The 26,775-nt window shown below is 44.9% G+C and overlaps 1 protein-coding gene across 3 annotated transcripts in view; it reads right to left on the bottom strand.

Moving 5' to 3' along the window:
* EXOC6B (exocyst complex component 6B) overlaps window positions 1-26,775 on the bottom strand; it is a 416,257-nt gene that overhangs the window by 185,710 nt on the left and 203,772 nt on the right. For 2 of the 3 annotated variants that reach the window (XM_068274255.1, XM_068274274.1), the window contains exons 11-18: window positions 25,041-25,161; window positions 16,054-16,125; window positions 14,302-14,399; window positions 12,142-12,247; window positions 9,738-9,847; window positions 7,587-7,698; window positions 1,817-1,951; window positions 308-487 (exon numbers count right to left, since the gene is read on the bottom strand). In XM_068274255.1, the coding sequence (XP_068130356.1) occupies window positions 308-487; window positions 1,817-1,951; window positions 7,587-7,698; window positions 9,738-9,847; window positions 12,142-12,247; window positions 14,302-14,399; window positions 16,054-16,125; window positions 25,041-25,161 (934 nt within the window). The remainder of the gene's footprint in view (window positions 1-307; window positions 488-1,816; window positions 1,952-7,586; window positions 7,699-9,737; window positions 9,848-12,141; window positions 12,248-14,301; window positions 14,400-16,053; window positions 16,126-25,040; window positions 25,162-26,775) is intronic. The other variant, XM_068274264.1, reaches the window with a different exon arrangement.

Here is a 26,775-nt window from a genome sequence, read left to right as displayed (position 1 = left end):
TCAACCCCCAAGTCAGCTAGCTAATTGTACAAGCTGTTAGTCGGTATTTCTCCTGTGTGGCTCTCAGGGAAATAGCTGAAACCCAAAAGAAGCTGAAGACGTGTCTGATACTTCTGCTGCCTGGCGGATCAACTGTATACACATCACCATGGCAACAGAGACGTGAACCGTCCCAGTTTGAAACATATTGTATGGCTCTCACGGAAATACATTTTAAAATATGTGGTGTTTATAGCTCTCTCGCCCAAAAAGGTTGCTGACCCCTGCTATAGTGTGCAGCTGGATAACAAGTGTCAGAGCTACTTACAGGCAGGTGGGTGAATACGGCAAAGGTGCTGTTGAGGAAAGCGACTAGGTCCACCAGGTAGTCACTGGCCCTCTCGCCAGACTCTAAGGCCATCCAGTCATAGTCCGCCAGCTGCAGGAACTGGTCTATCTTCTGGTTTAGGTTGGTGTAGATCTCTTCTTCAGCGGCCTGCCGGGCATCCTGCAACGCCAAACGCCATTGATGAAATAAGTGGTATGTTGCTTCAGTATCAGGGCTCCTGAGGAAGGGGGTAACAACGCGAAACGCTGTGCCACTCTTTGTGCTGTGATAAAATGTTATGTAACCGCTATATAGGTTATAATAAACAAAAGCTACATACCAAAGAAAACCTGTAATAAAAAAAACCTCCCCTGGGGTGTACTCACCTCGGGTGGGGGAAGCCTCCGGATCCTATTGAGGCTTCCCCCGTTCTCCTTGCTCCCGCGGCGGCGATAAAGCTCCCCCAACAGCGGGGATGTAAATATTTACCTTCCCGTCTCCAGTGCAGGCTCATTATCGGCTCTCCGCCTCAGAGATAGGCGGAATTAGCCGATCGCTGTCGGGCCGCTCTACTGCGCAGGCACAAGTCTCCTGCGCCTGCGTAGTAGAGCGGACCCGACGGAGATCGGCTATTTTCGCCTATCTCCGTGCTGAGAGCCGCAACAGCGGCCCCGCTGGAGCCAGGGAAGGTAAATAAATCAGCACTTCTCAGCGCTTGTCACGCTTGTCGAGGGAGGATTCTGGGAAAACTTTGTTACAGAGTCTCTTTAAAGGGAACCTGAACCGAGTAAAACTATTTAAAATAAACACATGATCTACCTGCAAATGAAGATTACATACTTACCTAGCCACCAGTCCCTCTGAGAAGCTCATCATATTCTCCTTACGAGGATTCCTTCCAATGCTGAAAAGATTTTGTCAGAAATGAAATATATCAGTTGCTGTCAGTTATATATCAGTTGCTGTCAGTTATAACTGAAAGGACAGCTGATGAGTGCACTGAGTTTTCAGACAAACATACAGGTGCACTTCAGAGGGCCTGAGGCTCACAGGTTTGCAAGTAACTTACTCCACAACAAACTCGTATTTGTAGTTGGCCTTGGTATTCCGCACAGCCCGCCATCCTCGTATGTGTAGGGAGTGGTACACTAGTGTGGGCGGAGCAGTGCTTTTCAGCGCAGGAAGATTTGGGCGCAGATGGCGCCACCATAGACTATAATAGGAATTACAGCTATAGCGCCGCTCAGTGAGTAACTTCGGCGCCGTCAGAAGACTGAGCTGAAGTTACTTATAAAACACTATAATTCGGCCCTCAGGAATAGCTGGAAGCTGAATTACATCATTCCCCCACTATCCATGGCGGCCTGGAGGGGGAATAGTAATTAACACTGCCAGGAACTTGTGCAGAAGCAGGGTAAGCCATACACTGACTGCATTCTGCGCCCAAGTCTCCCGGCAGTGATTTCATAGGTATGCAGTGTGACCCCTTCTCTGCCAGACGCCTCTCACCTTGAAGGTGGTCAGGCCGTACAGCTTGGTGGTGTGCACAGTGTCGGGCAGGACGTTGGTGATGTTGGTGATGAACTCCTCCAGGAACTTGCAGGAGATCTCCAGGTGAGTGGTGTTGATAATGATCTGTACAAGCTAAAAAACAAAACAAAAACATACACACATACTTAGCAAAATATGCAAAACTAAAAAAGAAAAGAAAAAAGGATTAGTTTAAATTTTGTGTGGCCTTTTAATTAAATGCTTGAGCCTATGAATATCCAAGGAAAGATGTACTGCTGCATTTTGTGATTGATAAACAGAAGGTGGATAGAGCAGGATCATGCAAAAGGCAACTTTGGCAGGTGTCTGGGGCTTAGTGGGGTGCCCAGCTGACACTCGTTTTGATCATTCTGTCACCTCAGCTTCCCAGAAAGACTATCATGGAGAGCCACAGCTACCACCTTGCCTTGGGCCCCATTTTATCTTAAAGGGACTCCGAGCACCTCTCATGGGCATGCCTTTAAGCCAGACGACTTCCAACAAAGTCGTTCTATGATCCCTCTGGAGGAGCCTCTTGCGATGGCCATGTGTCACTTCCTCTTCCTGCTTCATTCAGTGATGCACATCTCTAACAGAGAAGACAGGGGTGACCCGGAAGTTATAGCATAGCCAAGATAGCAGCCGCGATTTTTAAATTGAAATCAAGCGAAAACTATTTGGTGTAGAATGGCAATTCAGACATCAAATGAAAGAGGAGAGCTACAGAAAGCTATGCATCTTTAAGTACTTTGCAGTACTGATTGGAGTCTTAAAGGCATGCCCATGAGAGGTGCTCGGAGTCCATTTACTGGGGGTAACATGAGTGGCAGCAGCGTCCAACAATTATCATTTTTAGGCAGCGTTGACAGGAGTTTCCAGCAGCACGTGTGTGTGTGTGTGTGTGTGTGTGTGTGTGTGTGTGTGTGTGTGTGTGTGTGTGTGTGTGTGTGTGTGTGCGTGCGTGCGTGCGTGCGTGCGTGCGTGCGTGCGGTGGTGTGTGTGGTGTGTGTGGTGCGTGTGCGTGCGGTGTGTGTGTGCGTGTGTGTGTGGTGTGTGGTGGTGTGTGTGTGTGCGGTGTGTGTGTGCGTGCGGTGTGTGGTGTGCGTGTGTGTGTGGTGTGCGTGTGTGCGGTGCGTGTGCGCGTGTGTATGTGTGAGAGAGAGAGAGAGAGAGAGAGACCGATAGAGGGTGGCTTCAAATGAGAACGGGGTCAGGATTAGTGATAGCAAAAGATGGGTTACATCTAGTGGGTCACAGCAGGAATGTATAAACCAGACAAACAAACAAGGACAGGAGCTAAACTCATCCAGGAAACTATAACAAGCTGGAACAGCAACAGAAAGGCATCCTTCATACCCGACTGATCGCTTCCACCCACTCTGCATGCTTTCCAAGTTCATCACCCGTCTATGATACTCAGTGCATAGCAACATAACAGGTACAACTCTGCCTTCACAAGAACCTGTACTCTGAAGCGTAACTCTATATACATACACAAGATTTATCATGGCTGAAACAATTGTTTCTGACTGTGTTGGCTGAATATCTTTAAGCGTACATGAGATGACCTGAAAGAAAAACGTTATACATACCTTGGGCTTCCTCCAGCCCCCCCGATCGCTCCCTCGCCGCTGTCCTCTGCCTTCTGGATGCTCTGTAAGGGTTCCCGTAAGTTCGGCTAGTCGGGGGTCAGTCGGCGCATACGCAGTGCGGCTGCGTGCACTCCCGTCGCTGGGAGTGTTCTGCACTTGCGCAGTATGCTCCCAGCCATGGGTGCCCAATGGGGGCGCGCGCAACTGGTAAAACTTATGGGAGCCCTTATCCAGGATCCAGAAGGCGGAAGACGGCGGCGAGGGAGCAATCAGGCCGGAGGGGGCTGGAGGAAGTCCCAGGAATGTATAAATTCTTCATTTTATGTCATCTCAGGTTCACTAAAGGACCACCAACATGAAAAACCACAACATTAAATATGCATGTGTATGCATATGTGTATTTGTTCCAGAATAAAATGCACTATGAAATGACTTTATTCCTATATTGCTGACACTTGCAGTGGGCAGTAAAAGTCTGACAGATTTTGGACTTTGAACCCCTGACGACGGCACAATGCCAGAAAGCCGAAACCGGTCGGGGACTGGAGATTGGGCATTTGTCTTGTGGAATTATGCAAACTCTTTAGTGCACTTCTTTTACATGATATGCTGTTTATGTATAGAGGGTCTCTGTTGCACAATGTGAGTATGCGTAGACTGTATTGCTGTGACTTCGGAAATAAATGTTGTGTTTTATTGGAACATTTTGATTACCAATTCATTTAACTTGCCTTGGTGACGTTCACCTGTATATGCAGAGCACTATTGGGTGACTGCAGGCAGCATCTGAGTCCAAGCGCTGAGGATTTGTGATACAGATTTTGGACTAGTCTATCTCCTCATAGGGGATTCTTTTATTTTTATATTTTTATTTTATTTTATAAAAGCACTTACTAAACGGTGTCTCAGGCCAACTGCCATAATAGTGTGCACATGAGTAGGGAGGCTGGCCTAAACTTTTATTAGCGGTTTTCATTCTCAGACAGCACACCTGTCCCGCTCTGCAAGCCGTGCACGGTCTAGTCCCTGTGGCTTGCGCCGACTTGGTATAGTCCAACAAAAGAAGTGATGACCAGCAACGGCTGAATCTTAAAATTGCAGGTTTTTATTCACTTAGACATCTGTGAATAAACATAGCTCTTAACATCCGACACCTTCAAAGATGTAATTATAGCTCTAAAGGTGGCCATACACTGGCCCGATTCCCGGCCGTTTCGACAGCAGATTCGATCCTGGGATCGAATCTGCTGCCAATCGTTCGCGGTAAACGCCGCCGACGATCCGATTTCCTCCCGAAATCGGATCGGTCCGTCGATCGCGCCGTGCGGGAAATTACCCTCGATCGCCCGCGGTTAAGTGCGCGTCGCTAGCGGCGGCCGATCCGATGAAAAATACATTACCTGATGCGGGCTCCCGGGCGTCTTCTCTGCATCTTCTCAGCGCTGCACCCGCTCCATCCCGGCGCTTCCTGGGTCACTGCAGTGACCCAGGAAGTTCAAATAGAGGGCGCTCTATTTGAACTTCCTGGTCACGGAGTGACACAGGAAGCGCCGGGATGGAGCGGGTGCAGCGCTGAGAAGATGCAGAGAAGACGCCCGGGAGCCCGCATCAGGTAATGTATACGGGGGGGGACAGGCGGCAGGAGCAGCTGAACAGATTGTGATCGGTTTCAGGCTGAAATCGATTCACAATCTGTTTGCAGTAAAGGCAGCCATACGATCCCTATCTGATCAGATTCGATCAGATAGGGATCTGTCAGCTGGTCGATCTGATGGCACATCGACCAGTGTATGGCTGCCTTAAGTATTGTAAGCTATTTGATGCATGCAGGTATTTAAGGACCTAATATGTAGTAGGATTGGTGCCCATTGCAGCCAGGTCTGCCCACACGACGGCCGCCGTTTCAGATGTGTGACTCAGGCAACTACTGATGACAGAATGATCAGCAGGGCACCAGACAACTGGTAATAAATATGGCAGGCTCTGTATCACTCTCACCTCGTGTTCACTTTAAATACAGAAAATATGTGGCTATCATTATTATTATTTAGTATTTATATAGCGCTGATCTCTCCTGCAGCGCTGTACAGAGTACATAGCGACTGTCCCTCAGAGGGGTTTACAATCTAATCTCTGCCATAGTCATATGTCTATGTATGTATCTTAATTTAGGGCCAATTTACGGGGAAGACAATTGACTTATTTGTATATTTTTGGGGTGTGGGAGGAAAGCGGAGTGCCCAGGGGAAACCCACACAGACACGGGGAGAACATACAAATTCAGTGCAGATAGAGCCCTGGCTGGGATTTGAACAGGGGACCCAGCGCTGCAAGGCGAGAGCGCTAACCACTACACCACCGTGCTGCCCTGTGATGAAGAAAATAAAAACAAATAAAAAGTTCATACTGCCTTTTATGTGTTTTTATTTTCTGGATAATTGCGCCCATTGAGACACTAATCTAGTCCACGCAAATTCCAACAACCATTCGACAGTGAGGAAGTGCACTGAAAAGCTGGACGGCCACGCCCCCTCCACGCTTTACTGGCTTTCTTAGCGGCAAGCTTCGAAGACGCTTCACAAAGTACTCACGGTGTCTGTTGTATGACATTTGATTATTATCTTATGCTATATGGATGGCTTTTTCTTTGGTTTTGTTTGTGACATTATTCATCCATGGCACTACTAATAATATTTGGCTCATTTGCTGTATTTTGCTTCACAAAGTACATCTGTGTGTAAAGTGAAGAGTTGTGTATTGAGGCGCAGCCTGTGACAAACGATGAACTTACAGAAAGGAAGCAGACTGCAAGGAACAATGGGCATGAATATGATGCGCTCGAGTGGCGGACAGCGCGGCAAACGATATCTACGACTTCCTACTGGATGTCTGAGGAGAAATCAGGCAGCTATTGTCCCCTGAAGCCTTTCAGGGGAAGGAGAGCATTACCTGCTATGTACAGAGAAAACACAGCGGGGACGACGTGTGAGGGAAACGCACACAAGAGATGCCGGGCGTGCAAGCAGTGTGCGGTACTCCACGCCTGACCAGCACCTCGAGGTGGCCGTCTGCCTGCAGAATAAACACTACGTGTTGCTACAGTGATGGGCCTCACATGTCACGCCTGCTGCCTGTACACGGGACACATAGCTTCTTTCAATACACGTGGGCGGAGGAAATCCGCAAACACAACCTCCACATGAATCCCTCAAAATGTGAAGCACGCCTGAAGTCAGAGGGACATGGAGGCTGACAGAGAAACAGTTTAAATGTATCATGTCCGTAAATGTATGCATTTTTTTTAGTTCAGTATTCGGCATTAAGTGCCGTTTTGACCCTTTGTGGTAAATAAGTGGATTTTGGGATGCAGTTTGGGCACTCGATCTCTAAAAGGTTGGCCATCACTGGTCTAGGAGAACTGCAGCAGAACCGCCCATGCAAACAAGCCCATAGAGACAATGTATGACTTCTGTACATGAAGTTCAGATCAGTTATGTCCAAGTATGGACATATAGTCCGAGGCAAGAGAGGCTCCAGCCTCAGGGCGCAGTGTAGGAGGGGGCTCAAGGCTGGGCAGAGGCGAGAGAGGCTCCAGCCTTAGGGCGCAGTGTAGGAGGGGGTGCACAACTCATTCAGCTATCATTCCCCTATTGTGTTTAAAGCAGAGACAAATAATAAAAGGGGATACATGGCAGTGACTACAAGCCAGATAACTAGAGATTAAGGCGTTGGGGCATTCTCTTAAGCCCCATCTACACAATACGATTCTTAGTGCGATTCGATTACGATTCGATTTATGATCTGATTGAATCCGACATGCCTGATTGGGATTCGATTTGATTCAATTCGATTTGCCATTGCAAAACAATGGCAAATCGAATTGAATCGAATCCCGATCGGACATGTCGGATTTAATCGGATCGTAAATAGAATCGTAACCAAATCGCACAAAGAATCGTATTGTGTAGATGGGGCTTTAGTCTAGCAATCAGCAATGAGTGTGTGACGGCTGGGGTGGGAGGGATGGAGGGACGCACTTTGGTGTCTCAGCCTTGAGTGCTGGAGGACCTGTCCCTGCTGTGCTGCCCAACCAGCCCTCACCGGCCCAATCAGTTCTGTGCCTCTGAGAAATAGAAGAAAGCGAGCCCTGCACTCACCTCAGTGAGGCCAACGTTCTTCCTCTTGATGACATTCTGCAGGCAGTTGCTGAGTGTTCGGGTCAGTAGTAAATTAGTGGACTTTCTGATCATGTCGTCTACTTCTGTGGAGCTGAAACGTGACAAGAAATTCAGGGTCATACAAAGCCAGACATCATTAATACGAGCAGCGCTCCATACACTGCAGATATGTCAAGCATCTGCAGAAAAGTACAAATACGAGTACAGGTGAATCTAGAAAAATGCGAATATCGAGCAAAAGTTCATTTCTATATTCAGTGGATAATACAGACGGGTAGAGGGAAGAGGATGACGCAGGACCTGGACGGAGCTATGCCAGTTATCCCGTAATTAGCGGAGGAGACACGGCCAGGAATGTCACATCATGCTGGACCCCGGACACTCAGGTAGACGTGGAATTCTGCTACGTGTCATACTGCTGAATGGAGCCCAGTCTGGAGAATGTAGGCGGCTTTGATCTGTCAGCAGCTGTTTGGAAGGTCAAGAAGGACAAGCGGGGTTATCTCCTGAGGCTGGTGTGGAGATGGAGGCAGGTTACTCCATATCAGTCAGGGAGCAGAGGGGTCATGTGACCTTTTCACTCCTTATCCTCCTTCAGCTGACAAGCCGATAGAGATTAGCAGTCTGGACATGAACAAGAGGGGCCCGACCACTTATGTCACAGCACAACATGGGGGCTGCTGGTATCCATAGACCTGTCAGGCTCAGATCAATAAAGACATTGGGTCACACAGTAACACCATGTGCCCACAGCCAGCCTGCTCCGATATCCTCAGCACTCAGCAGGACAACATCATTTGGAATACATTTCTAAAGCCAACTACAACTACGTTACAAAAAGCAATCTAAAATAAATGCTCAACTCAGAATATAGTATCCAACTGCATCCCCCGTCCAGACAGTTATAATTCTTATGCACTATTTTATTTCTAACAGTGCTTCCAACCGCAATTTGCCCAGACTGTATGGTCAGCAGCCTCTAAGTCCACTTGGCATTTACATATACTGAATAGTAGGTACTTTCACCGCCGTTTCCCCCACAGATCCAACGTTCACCGAAGCTGTAGGTCCTGGTTACAGAGGTCTATGATCGCCTTGAGTGGCCTCCAGCCACTCTGGTTTATCTCACAGCATGTTGCCAAGCCAACTCATACGTCCACAACCCTTATTACAGGAGTCTGACTGGCACCTCTGATAAAGTTATCATGACCCAAGCTCTTATTACAGGGGCTACTCTGCATTTCAAATAGACTTATCCACTTCCAAGGTAAAATATCAATAGCCAACCTTAGATCAACCAGATCCGCAATTCTCAAATAACAAAAAAACAAAAACAAAATACTTTGTAATAAACCTTTTACACAATGGAGGTATTATGTTTCTTTGAGGATTGTGGATCTGGTGGATCTGAGCTTGGCTTAAGGGGCCCATACACCTAACGATTTTACCGCGGATATACAGCAGATTCGATCACTGTGATCGAATCTGTTGTGAAATCGTCGCGCAAACATTGCCAGAACGATCGATTTCCCTCAGAAATCAATCGTTCCCGTCGATCCGTCCGTGCGGAAGATTTTTCTCGATCGCCGGCGGGTCGTGAGTGCGTCAATAGTTGCGTTCGAATGCCCGACGACCGGTGCAATACAGCGGAGATACATTACCTGTTCCGGCCGGCGCGACTCCCCGGTCTCCGCTGTCTTCTTCTCTGCTCCAGGGCTGCAGCTTCACTGAACTTCCTGTCCCAGCAGGAAGTTAAACCAGTAGAGCGGCCTCTACTGTTTAAGCTTCCTCTGGACAAGAAGTTCAGTGAAGCAAGCCAGCCGAACCGGAGACCAGCGCGGAGAAGAAGACAGCGGAGACCGAGGGAGTCGCGCCGGCCGGATCAGGTAATGTATGTGGGGGCCCGGGAGGCGGGGGGTTGGCAGCTTCACAGATGCTGATCGGTTTCATGCAGAAATCGATTCACAATCTGTTTGCAGTAAAGGCAGCCATACGATCCCTCTATGATCAGATTCGATAAGAGAGGGATCTGTTGGTCGAATACCTTTAATCCAATGGACTGACAGATCCTACGATACATAAAATACTCTAACAGGTGAACCTGATGCCAGTTGAAAGGGAGTAACCTACCTTAGATGTAAGTCCTCGGAGAACTTCAGACAGGCATAGATAAATTCCTTGATCTGACTGTAGATTTTGGGTACAAACTCAGAAAAGGGGAATTTTTTCGGAAAGGACTGCTGTGGAGAGAGAAAGCCAAACACATAAGAGTCATGAATGCCAACATGCCCTTAAAGGGAACCTAGCAGCAGAACCAATAATATGAGTCTATCACCATATCCTTCAAGGGAAGAGTTTACTAAAAGTACTGCTGCTGTAACTTCGCCTACAATAGTTTTCAGATGGCTGGATTAGGAAGAAGAAGAAAACGTTATTGAAGTTTGGCCATTGTAAGGATGGATCTGCAGCTCTGCCCAGCCTTTTTACCAGCTCCTTCCTTTTGATGAGTCATGCTGTCTTCTGCATGCATTCCTCTGCTCTCCTCAGGCTGGCTCTGGACAGAAACACAGACAGCATGACTCATCGAAAGGGAGGGTCTGAGGAGGGAGATGGCAAAGAGGCTGGGCAGAGCTGAAAATGCCACCGTGCTATGGTCCAATTTTAATACAGTTTTCAGTTGTCTAGATTAGGAAGAGGCAACATGACTTTAGCTTTTCTTTCAGAAAGCAGCAGTGGATTTATAAACTTAGACCAAACCCACTGACAGGTTTCCTTAAAGAAAACCTGAACTGAACATAAAAAGTCAAAATAAACATACACAAGTCATACTTACCTCCTGTGTAGTCTACTCCTCAATCTATTTTTCCTCTCCTGCGTCCTGTTTGTTCACTGTGATTAATGGAATTCTCCGTCCTCCATTTTGAAAATGGCCATTACCCATAACAGCTTTCTGGTCAGCACACAGTTAAACTGTAACATCGCTCACTTGAGCCATAGGGAAACATGGACACATCAGTTCTCCTCTCAGCTGTAACTGACAGCAACTGATATTTTACTGACAGCAACTGATATATTTCAGATCTGACAAAATATTGTCAGAACTGGAAGGGATCATTGTCAGAAGAAAATGGTGAGCTTCTGAGAGGAACTGATGGCAAGGTAACTATGTAATGTTCATTTGAAGTAACCTCATGTGTTTATTTTAAATAATTTTACTCAGTACAGGTTCTCTTTAAAGAAAAGCGTCAGCGTGCTTGAAGTGACCCTGCACCCCACCAAAATGTTTCTAACAAAATCTGTGAGTCGGTTCATCTCATGTTGTCTTCAAACGATAATGGAGCAGATTCATAAAACCAGTGCGACACCATGGATGTTATTACCTAACCACATACCATGAGTACAGAGAACATGCGGCCAGTGGTGGATGAAGACAGGGAGCACAGTTCCATGGACTGGCGGACTGCTCCACGGAAATTGTGCAGGTTGCCCGTGTGGTAGCACCAGCCCTGCTTTTACAATAGTGGAAGGGAGCTATAAAGTGACCGAGCAATGGATTCATGTCCAGCATGGAACTACTTAGTAGTCGCGTCACAGCTGAACTTGCCAAATTCCACGTGATCACCCCCGTACCTTCTCTCTTCTGATGACTCACACTGTCTAGGTGGAGAGACAACAGCATAAAGTCAACAGGAGGAATGGAATGAAGAGTGATCACGAGGGAATCAGCACGGAAGAGGAACCTGCTGGAGCTTTTCACGTGGCTGAACAGGAGAAGAGGTGTTCAGAGAAAGAAATGGCATCTACGTTTTTAACACTTTGGTTCAGGACACAAAAGTGGATTTGTTTCCATAGATCCACTACAGGATCACTATCTGAAGCATGTGTTGCAGATAATTCTTTCTCCCTCACTTTTACACCTTACATTGGGACAGATTTATCAAAGCATTACTAATAGTTTTTTCTTCTTAAACTGTTCTAAATAGCAGAGGAACTGTTCTGCATGATAATAAGAAACTTCTCAAATCCTACGTAATAGCGGGAGTTTAGCGTGGATTTTGAGAACTGCACTACAGTTTAGAAAAGAGCAAATCCATCCCTAAACTGCTGCAGATTAAAAAGTACTACATAGCAGTTCTCAAGATAGTGCAGCAGTGCAGGCTAGACATGATTTGTGAAGGGCTCCGCCCCCCTGCTTAATCCTGTGAAGCTCTTCTGTGCTTAACCCTTCCAGTGCTGGGCATTGATGCAATATAGCAGATGTATTGGTTACCTCAGCAACAGCAATTCCCCTCACACACTGCACTGCCTGAGAGACCTTCCTAACCACTCCTATTCCTAACAGTTCAAGAAGGAATCTGCACGGTTTAGTGATTTCTTAGGCTGTCTGAGACAGTTCTGCACTGATTTCTAAAAGCCAAAACTACTATTTTGTCTTAGACACTCTTGATAAATGTCACCCACTGAAACTGAACAGTGTGGAAATCCAGCGCTCTACAGCACAATATATACATGGGGACACGTAGAGCTATTTCACCTTCTCCAGTTCTGGATCTTGGAAGGGGAACTGACCCATCAGCTTCCTATATGCAATCTCATCATTTACAGGGATCGGGCTGTAGTTATCAGCGTCCAGAATGTTCCTGTGCCGAGGGTACAAAGGAAAACCACTCAAATCAGTCCTCAGACAAAGCCAATCTCCAGACACAAATCTAAGCAATAAAACCAATTACAGTTCAGTCATCGCATAAAACCAATACAGTTCAGTCATCAGAGTAATTCACAGTTTTTTTGTGTGGAATAAGCAGATGTGTTGCATGGTTCTGGATTCCGTATATCTCTGAGTAGCTCAGACAGAGCGAGAGGAGTTCTCCAGTCCAGGTGGAGCACAGATGATGCAACATCTGGTAAATGTATTGATTCTATTTGTTTTTCATTGATTATCGACAATCTACTTTGATGTATTAGCAATATTCTTTAAATAAATCAAAGCCTGAGAACTGAATATATATGTTTGTATGCCTAATTGGGAATCTGAGCAGTCGCAGTGAGCGGTATCTTGGTGATTAACCACTTCCCCTCCCCCAGGACGAGTAACTATGTCCCTGCAAAATCCCACTTCTCGGAGCAGGGACGGAGCGGCTACTTCCGCTCGCTATCGCCGCCGATCGTTAGAGATCAAGGAATAGGAACACAGTTCTCATTCATTGATCTAAGTCCCCGTGTGAATGACCCCCGCCAGCAATGAGACGGCACCGTCATTCACAAGAACTGATACTTACACCTCCACTACGCAAGAGAAAGTTATGCACGAGGACATCGTGTGGCCGAAAAGTAAAATTAAATCTACAAAAATTTTTTTCATTGAAATACATTTTTTTTTTACATTTAAAATTAACTCCATACCCCCCACACTCCCCAATAGTTACCCAAATTAAAAACAACAAAAAATAAAAAACCCAAAATATACCATTTAAAAAAAAAAAAGAAACATAAATCGTTACCTGAGGGACTGAACTTTTTTTAGTTTCAAAAGGCTTTTATTTGTGCAAATCACACAATTGTATCCAAGACTTCACCTTGGGATATCAAATAGAGGCCCTCGAAGGGGCAATGCCAAAATGTTATCGAAATAACAGATAAGCTCTGCATAGCTAAAAATATCATTTAAAAAAAAAAAAGAGGGACTGAACTTTTTTAATATGTATGCCAAGAAAGTATATTACTGTTACTTTTTAAATTATGGGCTTGTGATTAGTGATGGATGCAAAACTGAAAAAATGCACCTTTATTTCCAAACAAAGTGTTGGTGCCATACATGGTATTAGGGAAACATTTTAAATGTTGCAATGTACAAATGGGCAAATAAAATGTGTGGTTTAAATACAGTAGCATGTATTATTTTAAAACTATAGTGGTTGAAAACTGAGAAACAATGAATTTTTCCCCCATTATTTTCTTATTTTTCCTGTTAAAACACAGTTAGAATAAAATATTTCTTAGCAAAAAGTACACCCCAGAGATAGCCTAATTGGTTAGCGAACCCCCGTCCCCCCCAAGATATAGATTGTTTTGTTGTGATAAGTAGTAATAAAGTTATAGGCGAATGAATGGAAGAAGCGCTGACAGGTGAAAATTGCTCTGATTTTTTTAAGGGGGTAAAACCCCTGGAGGTGAAGTGGTTAAATGACCTAACCTTTCTTAATCCAAAACTAAAGCTTTGTCTGAAGCTCCAATGGCAGAGTAGAGGAGAGGGGTCACTGAGGGGTTGACGGGAAATTTGGGCACCTGAGACGCCACAGAAGTTTGGGTGGTCTATAGGCACCCGTGTTAATATGTGCAATTAACAGAAACATAAATGTGGGTGCCCGCAGCACCCAATAAAAAAGCGGGGCACCAAACTTCTGCATCACCCGATACTTATGTACATCAGTGAAGGTGGCGTGGTTATTGGCAGAGGGATGGGGACATGGGGTGAGGGATAGGTTAGAGTTTCACTGGTCCAACACGACTCCATGAAAGGAATGTGATAAGCAGGGAGATATCCAGCAGTGCTTAGGAACATATAGATAAGCTATTCCCTTCAGAGTTTAAAAAAAAAACATGTTAATTGATAGAAGCCCTTTAAACAAAGATCTTGCTGCATTCCAAACGGTATGACGACTGTTGTAAAGAAGACACCAAGTGGTGCTCTCACCTGAACTCCATGGCCCACTTCTTCAGTAAGATCTCACCATACTGGTCCCTAATCTCCAGCAACATGTCAAACAGCTGGTTCACTGGGAAGCCATAGCCCTAAAGAAATAAGGGCAAAGATAGGTAGAGTGTTACAAAGTCAGCTGAACTTGTTCCCCAAGTATCGGAACGCTACGCATTGTTCAGGTTACCATTTTCAGCTAAAAGTCTCTCAGACCGTTGGTTGGGCAGCTCTACTGAATTTTTCTGTCAATACTAGTCCCAGAGGTGACAGCGTATATGCCTAGGCATAAGGACCTGCTACGGCTGCCCGATCACTCGCCTGAAAGCTGTGCAGTTACATGGTGTCCTTTCTCCTAGCAGAAGCCAAATGGTTGGTTCAGAAGCAACTCTTATGTGTTGTGATGGCCAGATACTCTGAGTTTTCCCTTGAGGCCTCTTATCTGTCTTTAATTCTTTTTTTTTTTTTAACTCGAGTTAAAATCCACCTATCATGAAAATATCAAAGTTGACAGTACAGGCCTGCTGATAATGTTATAGTTGCCTGGCTGAAATTCTGATTCTGTGCCTATAATAATATCCAGAGTATAATTATGATCCATGGTGCCTCATTCTGGCACTGAACCAACACACATCATCAAGCTGTGATGTTCTGACAAGTGGGCCTACAAGTTCATCTCAGGGCAAGCTTAGAAAGTAGGACCACTACGGGCTAGTTATAAGTGGGAACAGCAATTCTCAGGCCCCTGTCACATGGGCAACTGACAAGCTGCTCTCCTGCACCGGCCTGGAGCTTGTTAGTGCTCGATACTGGCGCTAGACAGATGCCCTCCCCCCATAGGGAGAGACCTTGACATGTCCTCTGACACCCTGTAACACCACCGCGTGACAGCGCTTGACAAGTGTGGTGTTACTACCGCAGCAATTCAGCTGCATTTAAACTGCACTGGCGGGCGGCAGACGGGAGATTGTACTGCTTAGCAAGCGCGCCGTTCAGCCTCCTGTCTGGAAGAGGCCTTACAATTTTCATCCGACTTGATAATAATTATTGAATTGGATGGTCGGTCCTATAGATCTATGGCCGGCATGGGAAAACTCGGCCCTCCAGCTGTTACGGAAGAAGTCCCACAATGCATTTGCCTTTATGAGTCATGACTGTGGCTGTCAGACTCCTGCAATGCATTGTGGGACTTGTAGTTCCTTAACAGCTGGAGGGCCAAGTTTGCCCATGCCTGATCTATGGCCACCTTTACTCATTTACACAAATGTTGCCCAGATTCCCTGCCTTCCCATGTATCTGCAGCTCCGGGCAATATATTGTACTTTTCAGTTAAAACCAGTATTAAATTAGGATGTAACAAGATGGCAGCCTCCACGTTTCCTTCACAACACGTGCCCTACAAGCCACACCCACGTTTCTGCTGCAGCATAACCTGAGAACCTAGCGGCGGCAGCCTCAGCCTTGTAACTTTCCACTGTGCTCCGCTGAGATTGTTGCGGTTAGAATCATTGCTGTGAGGAGAACACAGAAGCAGCTCCTTCTGTGTCTGGGAACATTCCATCATTATCTCTAGACAGATGCTGATTGCTCTCCATGCCAGCAAGCCAAGTTTAACATTCTTCGGAAGGGCACAATGGATATTATGAAAGGCCGCCTCTAACATCAAAGGAAGGCATTGTGATCCCTGAGTTGTGTTTGTTTGCATAAGTAATGATGTTTGAAGGAAACAACACTCTAGAAACAAGAACCCACCTGCAAGGTGTCGGCAAAATGCACAATGAGATTCTTGAGGTCCAATACGAGGTTGGGGTCTGAACAATAAGACTAACAGGAAGACACATAAAAGAGTAAAACAGAGCATTAGTAGGCGAAATCATCCAACAGCACGCTATAAATAACTGCAGAATACCAGGTTCATAATGCGCACCATTTTTGTATGACGTTTTGATAGCTACTATACAATATATGATAACAAAATTATTACGGAGCTTACAGGACTCCAGACGTGAGAGGGATATGGAAGCTGCCATATTTATTTCCAATACCAGTTGCCTGGCTGTCCTGCTGATCCTCTGCCTCTAATACTATTAGCCATAGACCCTGAACAAGCATGCAGCAGGTCAGGTGTTTCTGACTTTAAAGTCAGATCTGACAAGATTAGCTGCATGCTTGTTTCTGGTGTAATTCAGACACTACTGCAGCCAAATAGATCACCAGGGCTGCCAGGCAACTGGTATTGCTTAAAGAAAACCTGAAAAAAAGTTCCCCTGGGGGGTACTCACCTTGGGTGGGGAAGCCTCTGGACCCTATCGAGGCTTCCTGTGTCCCACGGCGGTCTCGATGCAGTCCCCGGTACGCACAGCCGACAAATCCGACAGCCTGTGCAATATTTACCTTTTTTGGGCTCCAGCGGGGGCGCTGTTGCGGCTCTCCGCACGGAGATAGGCGAAAATAGCCGATCCACTCTACTGCACAGGAGACTTGCGCCTGCGCAGTAAAGCGGCCCGATAGAGATTTTTTCGCCTACCTCCGTGGTAAGAGCGGATACTGCGCCTGCGCTGGAGCCCGAGAGGTAAATATTTACTTTGCCGCCGCCGCGGGACACAGGAGGTCGGGGGAAGCCTCAATAGGATCCGGAGGCTTCCCCCACCCGAGGCGAGTACCCCCAGGGGAGGTTTTTTCATTATAGATTTTCTTTAAAAGGAAATAAACATGGCAGCCTCCATATAGTTCTCTCTTCAGTAGTCGTTTAACTCAATAAAGCAATAATTCTCCCAGTCAGTTATGCAAGTTACATGACCACATTACATAGATTTGTAACAGCTACCCTTCATTGAAATAATTAGAACACTTATGTTCGGTACACACTATTTTCTGGCAGATTTAAGCTGGCCATACACTGGCCCGATTTGCCGCCGTTTCGACAGCAGATTTGATCACTGGGATCGAATCTGCTGCCAATCGTTCGCGCTACACGCCGAATTTCGATCCATTTTGTCCGATCCCGGCGATCGCTCCGTGCGGAAAATTACCGTCGATCGCCCGCGGGTAGGGAGCGCGTCGCTAGCGGTGTTCGAGTGCCCGACGACCGACGCAATAGAACGGCAATACATTACCTGCTCCGCCGGCGCGACTACCCACGGTCACCGCTGCTCCGCGTCCGCGCAGGTCTCCGGCATGCTTCAGTTCCTCCTGCCCGTCACGTCGGCGGAGCAGGTAATGTATGTGGGGGGGGGGGGGGGGAGTGGCGGCAGCACCACCACCACAATAGATTGTGAACGGTTTCATGCTGAAATCGATTCACAATCTGTTTGCAGTAAAGGTAGCCATACGATCCCTCTCTGATCAGATTCGATCAGAGAGGGATCTATCTGTTGGTCGAATCTGATGGCAAATCGACCAGTGTATGGCTACCTTTAGTGTCAGATCAATTATTTCCAACATGTCCGATCTGATTTCCCATCGATTTTCGATAGAAGTAAGTGGAAAATTGTCGGAAATTGATCGGAAAATGATCGTACATGTTGGAACTAAACAGTAAATCAGTCAGAAAATCTCTTTGTGTGTACCTAGCATTAGTCCAGAATCTTTTTATGTAAAAATATATGGTATTCCTGTAGTTACATAGAATATACATTACATAGAACAGGGTTATAATCAGCATTTAAAATATTGAGATACATTACAGTATTCTCCCCAGAATTTTTTTCCAGCCGGGTGGCATAAAATAGTAGCCGGGTGGCGTGAAAAATTAGCCGGGTTGGGTGAGATGAGAGCATACAGGGCCGGTGCTTCTGTGCACAACTCTGCTTACAGCATAGGAGGAGGTGAACAGATAACAGCCGGGTGGTCACCAAAACTAGCTGGGTGGAGCACCCGGCTAAAAGAGCCTGGGGAGAACACTGCATTACAAGAGAATTGGTTGTCAAAATTACATTAGCATAAATATATCATTACCAGACTCTCTGATCATATCCCTCTTTCTGTCTCGCTCATTTCGTTTTCTGGATTCAGCAGCCTCCACAGTTATTATTACCAGGGCCGGATTTGTACTTTTTACCGCCCTAGGCCAACTATACCGTCTGTATGGTTGTTATTTCTTTGTGCCCCAATGAGAATTCTCCTTACTTTCCATCATTGGATGTCACAGACAATAACTATTTTAGTAATATGCGTATAGATTATAAATTATGTTTTCCTTAAGAACTTTTATGTTATGTTTGCCATCTCATTAATGATGGACCCATTGTGTCTCCATCTGAGTTAAGGTGGCCACACACGATACAATAAAATAATCCGATTTTATGGCAATTCAATAAAAATGATCGAAACTCTCGAAAAAAAAAAACGAAAGCTTTTTTTTCATTCGACTGAAAAATCCGATCGGATTTCCCGTTTTTATCGATTCGGAATGCCAGATATTTTTCTTCAATCTTTCTGAAGATTGTATGGTGTGTGTTAGATTGCCAATTTATTAATATACACACCCTAGCAATTTTCTCAGAGTTTCTAATCATTTTTATCATAATTGGGGAAAAATTGAACACGCATATGAGGTACATTGGTCATATTTTTGAAATGTTACAATCAGTCAGAAAAATTGATTGCAATTCTTAAATTGAACAGATATTTTAAAAATTGTATGGTGTGTGGCCACCTTTAGGCTAATGTGTACCTGCAGGATAGAGCTTACAGGACTTGCCGGGATGACACAAGTACAGGACAGAGTTCAAAGGTTAAAGCTGTCCTTGTAGATAGGGATGGCTGCATAGAACAGCTTTACTGCCTCTCACTGAGCCGCCCCTAAATTTGCATTTTCCACATTTATACTGTGCAATGGACTTGTCGTTTAGGCCCCATTCACACTTAGAAACGCAAAACGCCAGAGATTTTTTTTCCAGTGTTTTGCAGGAGTGATTTTTTCACAATTTTTGGCGGAAAAAAAAAAATCACTGAACAGTGCGGCGATTTTGCCGCGATCGAGTTTAGCGCTTCTATAGCACTGAGACGCGATTGCCAGGAAATCGCCTGAAAATGGTGCAGGCAACGACTCTGCGTTTCGCGGTTTTGCCCGTTTTTGGGCGATTTGCGCAAATTGCCCACGTAAGAACGGGCCCATAGGCTTTCATTAAGCTAGCGCTTTTGAAAAGCGCTAGCGTTGGAGCGTTTTATCAAAATCGCGGCAAAACGCTCTAGTGTGAATGGAGCCTTATAGGTCAGTCTGGTTTTGGCACAAGTCCCAAGATCTGTATGTGTGTCTACTGCGTATGAATTTTGTGTAAACATAAGTGTTGACCATTTTGGGTAATTTTGCCATCAATTTTGCAATTATGATTTTGATCGTATGTTTTATTGGGTAGTTCGGACTTTGCATACATTTTCGCAAGTGACACGAAATCTAATTCATGGAATTCACCAATATATTTGAAAACACATTGGGCTCTATTCATAAAACTTTTCCGCCAGTTTGCCGCTCAAAACAGCGGACTTTCCCGACCACTTAGCAAAGTGGGCATTCATTAAAGGATACCACAACTGAAATGTGACATAATGAGATAGACATGTGTATGTACCGTGCCTAGCACACAAATAACTATGCTGTGTTCCTTTTTTTTCTCTCTCTGAAAGAGTTAAATATCAGGTATGCAAGTGGCTGACTCAGTCCTGACTCAGACAGGAAGTGACTACAGTGTGACCCTCTCTGATAAGAAATTCCTCTTTTTATCTCTTTCTTGCTCTCAGAAGCCATTTTCTGCTAGGAAAGTATTTTATAGGTGGAATTTCTTATCAGGGAGGGTCACACTGTAGTCACTTCCTGTCTGAGTCAGGACTGAGTCAGCCACTTACATACCTGATATTTAACTCTTTCAGGCACAGAAAGAAAAAAAGGAACACAGCATAGTTATTTGTGTGCTAGGCACTGTACATACACATGTCTATCTCAACATGTCACATGTCAGTTGTGGTATCCTTTAAAGCTGTTTCCGCATGACAAGCTACAATTCCCCAGCAGAGAGATAACTTTACGCCTTGTGCTGTGATTTTCTAGATTTATCTAGAAAAACTAACAAAATGTAAATTCATAAATATTAGAGGAAGCGGTATGCGGGCGGGAAATACCGCTTACTCGGATGTAGCGAGAAGCCTGCGCAATACAGGCACGTGAATGGGACAGACCTCCCAAGAAGCAGCAGAGAGAGCAGCGCACGGAGGGACTCTGCCAGCTTCTGGGTTTTCGCAAGCCTTCCGCCAGCCTACAGCGGGAAATCTCCGCACTGCTATCGCAGCTGCCAACATTTTATGAATGACCACCCAGAAGTCTAAAATACAGATGCGGTAATTTCCCTCCATGCGTTTTTTCACCACAAATTTTTTATGAATAGAGCCCATTTTTGCATAAAATAATGTATTTGTGAAAATGCATGGGCGTGCGGGCGTGTGCATAAAGGCATTTCCACCAAACCCATTGAAGTCAACGGGCATGACAAAACATGTTTTCATCAGCTAGTATTTCCCAAAGTTGTGCATCAATGCAAAATTAAGAATTCTAATTAGGATTACGTGCAAAATGAGTTTCAGCCCCTACTTATAAACCATCTGAGTTATAACATTTCAGAAATACAAACTAAGTACGGTATTATTATTATTATTATTTATTGTATTTATAAAGCGCCAACATATTACGCAGCGCTGAACAATAAATATATACAATGATACAAGGATGACATACATAGGGTTATACACATAGAACAAAGTTATACATACAAATTGTACAAAATACATGATCATGCAATATGGGCTGGTTAGGTAGGCCCAGTAATACAAGTACAGGCTGTTGTAGGACAGGAGCACATGATCCTGTAGATTACACTAGGGAGTGGAGGACCCTGCCAGAGGCTTACAATCTAAAGGTATTATATATATATATATATATATATATATATATATATATATATATATATATATATATATATATATATATATACACAATACCGTTTCCTCTTTTGTCCCACAATGCTGTGTAAGGTTTGTGCATATCTCCCACCGCTGTGTAAAAACCCATAATCTATTTGTTCACTGTAATGCTACTGTAGGTACACATGATACAATTTTCTTACAGATTTACTACTGTCGGATCAACTATTTCCAACCGGTCAGATCAGATTTCCGCAGGGCTGTGGAGTCGGAGTCTAAGCAATTTTGGGTACCTGGAGTCTGAGTTGAAGTTTGTGGTTTTATAAACCGAGGAGTTGGAGTCGGATGATTTTTGTAGCAAATCCACAGCCCTGGTAAGTATTCGAATAAGGAGTCGGAGTCGAGGAGTTGGAGTTTTTTGGGTACCCGGAGTCGGAGTTGGAATCGGTGGTTTCATAAACTGAGGAGTCAGAGTATTTTTTTACCGACTCCACAGCCCTGGATTTCCGATCGATTTTCCATACGAGTGAACAGAAAATTGATAGGAAACAGATAGGACCCGATGAAAATAGTCAATCTGACAGTAAATCTGTCAGAAAATTGTATCGTGGTTTCCCAGCATAACAGTTACACTCCGTTGTCTTGAATTGTTAAAGCGGAATATAACCCTGCATTTCAACTTTGCTCTAAAACATTATTTACAGTATATTATATGCAACCAGCATTTTTTTTTTTACTAGACCAGCATTGGAAGGGTTACACAGAGCTTTAAAGTTCCTGGAAATTTCTGCAGAGGCATCTGAAGCTGACATAGATACATTTTGTTTACATAAATGTATCTAAGTGTTGAATGGAGGACAGCCAAAGAGTGTGTAACATTTCTCAACAGATACATATAACTAAATAGAATGTAACAATCTGAACTTCTGCATATCTCTCCACAGAACTTTAAACCTTTGTGTTTAACCCTTCCAATGCTGGTCTAGTAAAAAAAAAATGCTTTTTGCATATTATATGCTGTAAATAATATTTTAGAGCAAAGTTGAAATGCAGGGTTATATTCCGCTTTAACTGTTGTATTGTTTACTTTGAATTGTTATATCCTGTATGCAGTTGTTTTGTATAAAATGTCACAAGCAGTTTAATACACTTTAAAGAGGATCTGTAACCTCAAAAAATCCCCTGGGGTGGGGGAAGCCTCCGGATCCTAATGAGGCTTCCCACGCCGTCCTCTGTCCCACGGGGGTCTCGCTGCAGCCCTGACGTAATATTTACCTTCCTGGCTCCTGCGCAGGCGCTCTGACGGCTGTCGGCTCCGAACTACACGGAAATACACGATCGCCGTCGGGTCTGCTCTACTGCGCAGGCGCAAGTTTCCGGCGCCTGCGCAGTAGAGCGGACCCGACTGAGATCGGGTATTTCCGTGTAGTTCGGAGAGGAAAGCAGCCACAGCGCCCCCGCTGGAGCCAGCAAAGGTAAATATTGAAGCTACAGTTGGGTCTGTCGCCGGCTGTTCAGAGGGCTGCAGCGAGACCCCCGTGGGACAGAGGACGGCGTGGGAAGCCTCATTAGGATCCGGAGGCCTCCCCCACCCAAGGTGAGTACCCCCCAGGAGATGTTTTTCATGTTACAGAGTCTCTTTAGAAGCACTTTGAAAACAACCAAAAACCAGTTTATATTATATGACCAAATCCAGGCTTGTTTAACCCAGGAATTAAAGAGAAACCATAACCAAGGATTGTACTTCATCCCAATCAGTAGCTGATACCCCCTTTCCCATGAGAAATCTGTTCCTTTTCACAAACTGATCATCAGGGGGCGCTGTATGGCTGATATTGGGGTGAGACCCCTCCCATAGTGTAATGTCAGCGCCTTACAGAACTGAGGTCCTGACATTACACTGTGGGAACCTTATTGCATTGTGGCAAATAACAGCTGCTGTTATTTTCCAACTGCCAAAAATGCAAGCAGCATCTCCTTCCACCTGCCAACAAAAAAATGTCACCATATTGTAAATGTCAGAATGTAAATCAGGGATGTAAAAGACTGTACAATGGGCAAGCACTGACTAAATCATGAATACTTAATTATTGTAAAAATGAAGCACTTTTTTATTACATTATTTTCCCAGGAGTTCCTCTAACTTATAAACATTTAATTTACAGACAATCTCCCAGAACAGAACCTGTGTAAGTAGGGATCTGGCTGTAGTGTGGAATTTTGCATTATAAATCTACATCCCAATTTGCAAATTTCTCTGCAAAATGACTGACGACAAAATGACTAATGTTAAATTTGAGCTCATCGCTAGTGAACATTAGATCGTTAGGTTTTTAGCTTATTTGTGATCTATAAAAAGTGCCAGAATATGAACTGAACTTTTATTATTAATGAATACAATGCTTTCATAGTACATCAAACAATTAATATCCCTAAGTGTCCCTTGATGGAGTTTACAATGGAAAGCCTCTGCCACACACTGAGGGCCGTTTCCACAAGGATATTACATTTCGCATTTGTTTTTTCATATGCAAATTTTCATGGTATTTGTTTGCAAATGTTCATGTGAACTTTGGCAAGCATCTTATGCAATTGCCAGTCATTGCATAGGAAATAGATGCATAGTGCAAAAATCTTCAACTACCCGATTTGGTCAATTTGCCATCAGATCTGACCAATAGATAGATCCCTCTCTGATCGAATCTGATCAGAGAGGGATCATATGGCTGCCTTTACTGCAAACAGATTGTGAATCGATTTCAGCATGAAACCGTTCACAATCTGTGAAGCTGCCCGCGCCCCTCCCCCCGCATCCATTACCTGATCCAACCGGCGCGTGTCCCCTGGTCTCCGCTGTCCCTTCTCCGAGCTCGGCTCCTCCAGCTTCATTGAACTTCCTGCCGGGGAAGTTTAACAGTAGAGGGCAATCTACTGTTTAAACTTCCTGCTGGGACAGGAAGTTCAGTGAAGCTGGAGGAGCCGAGCACGGAGAAGGGACAGCGGAGACCAGGGGACACGCGCCGGTCGAAGCAGGTAATGTATTGCCGCTAGTGTCGGTCATCGGGCACTCGAATGCCGCTATCGACGCACTCCCGACCCGCCGGCGATTGAGCGAAATCTTCCGCACGCACCAATCGACGGGAACGATTGATTTTGGACGGAAATCGATCGTTCTGTCAGCGCTTGTGCAATGATTTTACAGCAGATTCGTGATCACAGTAATCTAATCTATTGTATATCGGCGCGAAAATCGTTAGGTGTATGGGCCCCTTAAGGTACATGAAAGAACATTTGAAAGCATTCCATGTGAGTAAAATGTTCATGTTCACTGCAGAGAGAAGAACAGGCTTTCTACTCTGGTAAATGTAACCATTGCCGGCCAGGAGAAACTCTCTGCCTTTGTTTTCACTCTGTCCCTCTCCATCTGCTGAATAAACATCGCCTTAGCAACAGCTGAGTTCTTCAGCAAAAAAGGAGGGGGGGGGGGGCAGAGTGAAGGCACAGCCAGAGAGTGTCTCCTGGCTGGCAATGATTACATTTGTCGATTAGCCAGAGATAAGCAAGCCTGTACTGCTCTCTGCAGTTGAAATATATACGTTTTAAACACAGGGAATAATTTCAAATGCTATTTTATGCAACTAGGAGTAGTTACTGACATTCCAGCATTCAAAGTATATTCCCACTTTAAAAGCCTGCCCTTGTTACATGTCCCTACGGGTGGGCTGCTGGAAGGAAGGGAAGGGCCTCCATAATTTGTAGTTATACCCTTGTACGGAGTCATGATTTTTGGACGTACAATGAATGTCAATGTAGCGGCCACTTACTGAATGTGTTCTCAGTGCCGCCATAGTTTTTGACAATGCTAGTTCCCAGAGCTCATCAATGTACGCTCGATTCACCAATCCGACTGTCGTGTGCAGGATGTGATCTTCTACCACAAAGAATCTGCAACGCAACCACAGGAACATGAGTGCGTACAAGATGCATGTCAAGCGCAAATAGTTAATCACTGGCGCACATTTTATGTTTCTTCCTGAATTAAACACTTTGGCTTTAATACACTGACAGGCATGCTCAGTAAAATATAATAATGTTCAATGATTCACCTTGTGGTACGTTAAAGAGAATCTGTACGCTAAAATTCTTACAATAAAAAACATACCATTCTATTCATTATGTTCTCCTGGGCCCCTCTGTGCTGTTTCTGCCACTCCCTGCTGCAATCCTAGCTTGTAATTGCCAGTTTTAGGCAGTGTTTACAAACAAAAGACTTGGCTGCTAACCAGAGTGTGATAGGCTGAGAGGAGCTCAGTCTGTGACTCATACAGAGCCAGCAGGGGGCGTGGAGAGGGTGTGTATAGCTTCTATCTTATCACAAGTAGAGCAGCACAGTGCCTGAGCCCGACAAAGGAAAGAAGATTAGATTATATAAGAGATAATACAGCCACTGTGCAACTAGGAAAGGCTGCAGTAAGACAGACCACATTAGAACAGGTATAGGAACTTATAGAAGAAATACGGTTGAAAATTTTGTTAAAGAGTCTCTTTAAAACTTTTCCGAATTCACTAAGGCTTGGTTCACACTGGCACTTTCAGGTAAACGGATTCAGGCCCACAATGCAGTTCTTCAGCATCTGTTTCCATTCCGCTGGGCTCTGCTAGATGGAAAAATCGCTGCAGCAACAAACTTGTGGAGCGTTAAGCGGAACGGATCCTTTTGAACGGACCAATGCGAAAGGATCCATAGGTTAACATTGAATCTGTTAGCATCGGTTAGGATCCGTTCCGTTCCACGACTGGACCGTTTTTTGGTGCAAGTATGAAGCGGGCCTAAGATTGTCACACATGGAGGTAAACAGTTGGATAATTTACCCAAAAAACTGCATGACTTTCACTAAAGATTTTTACCTCATGCGGTACATCATTTGGTATTTGGGGAATTATTGCAGTGCAGAGGAAATGGAGGAAAGGATGAAAGATGTATTACAGATAGTTTTTTGTTTTGTTTATAATTATTATCGTTAGGGTTAGGTGTGTGTGCGTGGAGGGGATTAAGGTTAGGTGTGTGTGTGTGTGTGTGTGTGTGTGGAGGGGATTAAGGTTAGGTGTGTGTAGTGTGTGCATGTGTGTGCGTGTGTGTGTGGGGGGGGGGGGGTTAAGGGTTAGGCATGGAGTGGAGATGGGTAAGGATGTGTGTGTGTGTGTGTGTGTGTGTGTGTGTGTGTGTGTGTGTGTGTGTGTGTGTGTGTGTGTGTGTGTGTGTGTGTGTGTGTGTGTGTGTGTGTGTGTGTGTGTGTGAGCGTGTTAAGGGGTAGGCATGGGGGGGGGGGGAGGTGTTTTTAATGGTTAGATGTGGAATGGTTAAAAAGACACTGAAGCGAAAAAAAAAATGATATTATAATGAATTGGGTGTGTACTATGCATAATTACTAGAAGATTAGCAGCAAAGAAAATACTATTATTTTTAATTTCAGGTATATAGTGTTTTTTCTAACATTGCATCATTCTCTAATATGTGCAGATTACACAACACTCAGCATACAAAATGATTCTTTCAGA

The sequence above is a fragment of the Hyperolius riggenbachi genome, chromosome 1 (assembly GCF_040937935.1).
Source record: "Hyperolius riggenbachi isolate aHypRig1 chromosome 1, aHypRig1.pri, whole genome shotgun sequence".
In the NCBI taxonomy this organism is placed as follows: Eukaryota; Metazoa; Chordata; class Amphibia; order Anura; family Hyperoliidae; genus Hyperolius; species Hyperolius riggenbachi.
Note: the sequence above shows the minus strand (reverse complement) of the source record. Positions and strands in the feature narration are given on the sequence as shown.